This window comes from Nannospalax galili, unplaced genomic scaffold (genome assembly GCF_000622305.1).
Source record: "Nannospalax galili isolate Female #2095 unplaced genomic scaffold, S.galili_v1.0 scaffold215, whole genome shotgun sequence".
Lineage (NCBI taxonomy): Eukaryota > Metazoa > Chordata > Mammalia > Rodentia > Spalacidae > Nannospalax > Nannospalax galili.
Genome location: NW_008338533.1, coordinates 3,707,255 through 3,713,659, shown reverse-complemented (window position 1 = coordinate 3,713,659; position 6,405 = coordinate 3,707,255). Strand labels below are relative to the sequence as shown.

Genomic DNA, 6,405 nt, shown 5'->3' with positions numbered 1-6,405 from the left:
TTTTTGCTTATGTGCATGTGAGTGTGTGTGTGTGTGCTACGTGTGCAGGTACCCAAGGAGGCTCGACATGAGTGTCAGATCCTTTGGAGGTGGAGTTGCAGGAAGTTGTGAACCACCTAGTGTGGGTGCTGGGAACCAAACTTGGGCCCTCTAAAAGAGCAGTAGGAGCTCTTAACAGCTGAGCCATCTCTCCAGCCCTGAGAATTCTTTTTGTTTGGGGGTGAAGGGTGGCCTGGAACTCACTATGTAGACTAGGCTGGCAACAAACGCAGAGATCCACTTACCTCTGCCTCCTGAGTGCTAGGATTAAAGATGCTCACGACCGTGCCCAGCTTCTGAGAATTCTTTTGGGTTTTGGGAGGGTGGGGAGGAGGGGGTGAACCGGGGCCTCCCTGTAACCCCAGCTGGCCTGGAACTTGCCATGTAGACCAGGCTGGCCTCAGTCTGACAGAGATCCGCCTGCCTTTGTCTGTCGTATGCTGGAATTAAAGGGTTGCACTGTCAGGCCTGACCCTGAGAATTCTTAGAACACCTGATAGATGCCGTTTTCCTACTGAATGTCCCATTGGTTTGTTTTAGATGATGCCAGGTACTGTTGATCCTGCTTAGCTTTGATAAGTTAGGGCAGCATTCAGAAGCTATCAGGATTAAGAGCATTCCAGTCAGGAGAGTAATTAATAGGGTCACAGAAGCCCAAGATGCGGCCTGACAAGGGAAGCTCGCAGAGGACTCCGCACGAGTCGTTAAATTTCTTCTCCACCATGACCATGCCTCCTCTGTGGGAACATACCTCACTTTCTAAACATAATTCACTAGAATTGGTGTGATAAAAATTTATTTCTTGGCAGACTTTACTAGACCAGATTTATCCTAAATAAAAGAAGATCATTCGATTGGTTTACATAAAAGACCCTCAAAGAAAACATTTGTTTTATTACAAGCGCCTGGGGAGGGTTTCTTAACCATGAACAATATCTTTCCTCCAACCTAAGCAGATACTTCAAAATAAATGTATATTAACTGATTACAGGAAGGTGTGCCCAGATGCCACCAAGGGCGGCTTCATGCTCTGCTTCCTAAAGATGCTGCCTTACCCTTGATCTTTGTCTGCAGAGCCCCTGGAACGTCCTCTGTCTGCATTGCTTCATGCAGGAGCCTGACTGCCCAGCTCTCTGAGATGCTCCCATGTGTGGAGTAAGCACTACACAGTGCAGGACTTCTCTGAAGTAATCACACTGGAAGCACAGTGCTTAGCAGAACTGACTTTGGTGACTTGGGCCATGCTGGGGGATTCTCCATCCCAGGTGCAGTTCCTCCCCCATTTTAGGGCAGCACAGTTTGTTTTTGTTTTTTGTTTTTTTCCTTTTTCTTTTTTTCTTTTTGAGACAGGGTCTTGCTCTAGCCCCTGCTGGCCTGGAACTCTCTATGTAGACCAGGCTGGCCTTGGACTCACAGAGATCTGCCTGCCTCTACCTCCCGAGTGCTGAGACTAAAGGTGTGCGCCACCACGGCCAGCTTAGAGTTGCCTGTTTATATATGCAGGTTGGAAGGAAATTTTGTGTTGTCGTGCCTGCAAGTTGAAGCATGTTTGTGGAAAAAAGTAAAAAGCTGTTTGATCTCAAGGCAGCCTTTTGAGGTGTGAAGGAGCAGCTCTCTGTCTTTGTCCCTTGTCCTGCTTCCTATGAGCCGCACGCTGACAGTTGTGAAGAAAGCGTTCTTCACAGTGGAGAGGGCATGGAGAAAATATCTGCAAACAGCAGGAGCCACTCCATCCTCCAGGGCTAGTCAGTCTCATGTTTTGCTTTCCAGAGCCACTCTGCATTTACTGTTTGTCACAGTCCAGCGGTCACTATTTCTTCGGGTTGGTTCCAGGCTGACAGCCCCTCTGAGGGCCGTTGTCTTCCATTGGAAGCTTTCCAGATGCCCTCCAGGCCTCTGAAGGAGTGCTGGGTGTGAGCACCAGCACATGTGCCTGTTGCCGTTTGACCTGAGGATGCCAAGAGCAAAGCTGTCTCGTTGCAGGTGGGCTTGGTCCAGGCTCGGAGTGTCTCACCGCATGTGCCCTGAGGTGGACCCTTGGCAGCGTGCTTGTGTGTCCGGCTCTCTCCTGCCCAGGTGCGCTTCGTCTCCCTACTCCTTTATGAGGATGTGGCCCGCCAAGTGGGTTTCTCAGCAATTTCTTACGGCCGTGCTTCCTTAGCCAGAAAACAGGTTGTGACACTTGAATTTTCATGAAACAGATAAAACTGTGTCTGGGTGGGGATAGAGCTGTGTGGTAGCTCTTGCCTAGCATGCGTGAGGCCCTGAGGCCCAGCCCCAGCACTGCTGGGGATACAGTCGAACTGGCAGAGTACTTGCCTGGCATGTGTAAAACATGTAGTTTGATCCCCAAAGCTGAATAAATAAACCAGGCATGGTGGTACATGTCTGTAATCTCAGCACCCTGGGGATGGAGGTGGGAGGGTCAGAGTCAGGGTCATCTTTGCTTTCTTAGTGAGCCACTCTGGGATGCTTGACCTGAAAAGCACAAAATCCAAAGACTGTACCAGACTATATATCTGATTCTTAAGGGCCAAACCACAGAAGGTATTGTTAAGTTCCCAACAAGAATGTACCACGCTAAGTAGGGTTAGTAATTTCATCCCTTAAATGAATTTTTTTTAACATTTTATTTTATTATGTGTCTATTAGTGTGTTTAAATGTATGTAAGTGCACCCATGTCTCACAGTGCCCACAAAGGTCAGAAGAGGGCATTAGATCCCCTGGAACTGGTGTTGCGGGTGGTTATTAGCTGCCATGTGAATGCCGGGAATCGAACCCAGGTCCTCTGCAAGAGCTGCCAGTGCTCTTAACCACTGAGCTGTCTTTCTAGCCCCAGCTGCCATGTGGGTGCTGGGAATCGAACCCGGGTCCTCTGCAAGAGCAGCCAGTGCTCCTAACCACTGAGCTATCTTACCAGACACCGCCCTTGTGTCAAAAGAACTGTAGACACCAGCTTGTTGGTCATCGACTTGAGTCTTTCACTGCTTTTGCATGTGCTGAGGGCACATGTGGTTGTGGAGGCCCAGCTGGGGTGGGCAGAGCAGTGTCCTGTGTGTCCCACCCTGGGCCCCAGCTGAGCAGGTCGCTGATGGTCCTGCTGCGGCCCTGTGTGCTGCCTGCTCGTGCGCTTGAGCAGCTTTGGTTTAGTCAGGTGCAGCTGAGGACACTGGCTCCTCCGTGTGCTCAGCCGTCCTGACATCTTGGGTGTTTACTGCTGTGTCAGGTATGCTGAAGGTTCAGCCATTGGAAAGATGGTGCTGTGCTCCTGAGCTGTTTGTATGGAGGAAGGGATGGTAAGAGAGACCAGAGTTCAGAAGTAATTTGGGGTCATAGCACTGGGAACTTACGATGGCCATGACTGGGCAGGGGGCATTGGCGGGTGCTGCTGGGGAAAGGTGGCCCTGAGTGAAAGGGACTCAGCCTTGAGAAGGGCATTTTAGGGAAAATAGCAGCAGCCAGAAAAGTGCTGTGGGTCAGGCAGTGTGGTTGGCACAGCAAACGGTGTGCCCACCAGTCCTCACCAGGCAGCCATACACCAATCCCTTTTTTGGCTTTTTGTTGTTTTATTTGTTTTTTGAGACAGGGTCTCCCTGTAGCCCCAGCTGGACTGGAATTTGCTGTGTAGATCAGACTGGCCTTGATCTCACAGAGATCCACCGGCCTCTGCCTCTGCCTCTTGAGTATCAGGATAAAAGGTGTGCCCCCCAAGAGCAGATTATGAGTCAGGCGTGGTGGCACACTTGGGAGGCTGAGGCAGGAGAATCGCCGTGAGTTCCAGCCTGGCAGAGGTACGTAAAGAGACCCTGTCTCAAGAAAAGAAAAGGAAAGAAAAGCAGGGCGTCTAGATGGCTGGCTCATCAGCTAAGAGCGGGCGCTGCTCTCACAAAGAGCCAGAGTTTGGGTCCCAGCACCCACTTCAGGGCTCATAGCTGCAACTCCAGCCCCAGGGAATCTGATACCCTTCTTGGCCTCCAAGGGCAGCTGCACACGTGTGCATACCTATACACAGACACACACACGAAACAAAATTTTGGAAAAGCAAAAACAACAAAAACCTCTCAAATCACAGATTGTAGAGAGATAGTCTAAATGTTTTTGTACTAACGATTTTACTGATGTTTCTTCATATAGCAGATGTTTTTATATCTCACTTCAGAAATTAAATAGGTGATACCAAAAATGTGTGTCTACCAGTGACGGAAATCCAGTATTGCTCAGCATTCTTAGTGAAAACGGCAGCGTGGAAGGCAAGTGTTTTGTAATGCACGCAGTGCCTACTGGTGAAACCCGGGCAAACCAGGGCGGCGCGTCTTTGTGTCCCCTTGCCCGAGATCCCAGTTGTCCTGACGTGAAGGCAGCCTGAGTACAGCAGTGGGCAGTGCCCAGGCTTGGCCTTGTCTCTTCAGAACAGGAACTGCCAACAAGACTAGCGTGAGGCATGGCCCCACCCCACGGACCAGGGCTCCAGGGACCGAGAGCTGAGCAGCTTGGAAGCAGCCAGGGAAACCAGAGACAGCCTCTCAGAATGCCTGCTGATCCTCGCACGGTTCCTTGTGGTAGAGAAGGACTTAGCTGCACAGTGGCAAGTCTCAGCTGAAGCTGTGTAGGCCTCTGTTTGTGAGTTGTGTGTGTGCATGCGTGTGTGTGCTGGGATTATGGCAGTGCAGCCTGGTTTGTGCAGTGCTGGGGGTCAAACAGCCCCATGCATGCTAGGCAAGCACTCTGCCAACTGAGTGCCATCCCAGCTAGGAACCCTCATCTATAGGAGGCCAAGTCCCACGTTAGAAGACACAGTGGGATAGTGACATAGTCGTTCCAAGATACATGTTGGAAATGTCAGGTACTAAAATTTTATTGTTGCGTTATAGACAATGACAACATGAAATGTAATTCCGGTGCATTTTCATAGAGTGCTACACTGATTGGAAATGACATTTCAGGGCTGAGAGATGCTCAGCAGTTAAAGAGCACTGGCTGCTCTTGCAGAGCACCCGGGTTCAGTTCCCAGCACCCCTGGCCCAGCAGCTCAGAACTGCCTATAATGCCAGCTCTTGGAGACCTGACACTCCCTTCTGGCCTCTGTGGGTACCTATACACACATGACATTTATACACACACACACACACACACACACACAAATAAAAATAAACCCTTAAAAAAAAAGGTCTTCCTTTGTTGGTGGTGGTGATTTGTTTTGTTTTGAGCCATGGTCTCTTGTATCCCAGGATAGCCTCTAATTGCTGTGTAGCCAAGGACAACCTGGAACTGATCCTCCTGCCTCCACCTCCCAAGTCTGGGATCACAGATGTGGCTCACCATCCCAGGAAGGACCAGTTTCTTATGCTTTGTTTCCCCTGAGTTATCAAACACCTATGAAAAGACTTGTAGAAAAAGTTTTTCACTTGCAAAGTAGAGAAAGAGTGCATGACATTCAGAATTCTTGAGAGGACAAAAGTGAGTGTAAACAGAACAACATTCCGTAGAGAATCCACCCCAATAATAATAAAAATACAGAGATCATATGTGACTTTGAAATGAATTAGGAAGTGATTGCATGAGTCAGTTTTATGGGCAGTGTCTTGATACGGAGTGAGGGAGGGGCAGCAGAAGGCTGGACAGCTGACGTGTGTGTGTGTGTGTGTGTGTGTGTGTGTGGTTTTTTGAGACAGGGTCCCCCTGCAGCCCCAGCCATACAGACCAGGCTGGCCTCGATCCCCCGCCCAGTGCTGGGTAGGAGGCGCGCCCCACACCCAGCTACTTTAGCCTCTTCTGCTTCATACTCTATGTTGTAGCTTTAAAAATAGAATGAAGCTGAAGTAATGATAGCAACAGCCATGTGTAGTCAGGGTGACTGTCCTCAGGTTACAGACGAACTTCACATGGTCACGAGGCTTTCCCAATGTCCCCGGGCTCCTAGCTGGTGAAGCTTTTGTTCTGGTCTCCAGCCTTCAAAGCCTCCTGTTTAACCAAAGGATTTTCATCAGAGTGGCCGTCCACCTCTGCTGGCCTGGGGCAGGCTTCTCATTCTTTTCTTTAAAAACCATGGCCCCACCTGTCCTTAAACTCTCAAAGACTGGGGATGCGGCTCAGTTAGTGCAGTGCTTGCCTAGCATGCATGAGGGCTCTACTCCCCAGCACTGCATAAGGGGGCATGATAGTGCACATCTGTAGTCCCAGCACTCGAGATGGAGGCAGGAGGATCAGAAGGTCAAGGTCTTCCTTGGCAACATATTAAGTTCAAGGCCAGTCTGGGCTGTCTGAGAAAAAAATGAAACTTAAGTACCCAGAATTCTTCTTCCATGTCTCCTGACTGTTCTCTCTCTGCTGCCTGGACCGTCCCCGCTGCCATTTCTGTCATCTTT

General features: G+C 49.9%; 1 protein-coding gene across 2 annotated transcripts in view; it reads left to right on the top strand.

The window, feature by feature from the left end:
• Ube2e1 (ubiquitin conjugating enzyme E2 E1) overlaps nt 1-6,405 on the top strand; it is a 54,755-nt gene that overhangs the window by 17,159 nt on the left and 31,191 nt on the right. Inside the window, exon 3 of one of the 2 annotated variants that reach the window (XM_029563529.1) lies at nt 2,023-2,115. The exons of the other annotated variant lie outside the window; for it this stretch is intronic. Coding sequence (XP_029419389.1) covers nt 2,023-2,115 — 93 coding nt within the window. The remainder of the gene's footprint in view (nt 1-2,022; nt 2,116-6,405) is intronic. 2 annotated transcript variants of the gene reach the window in all.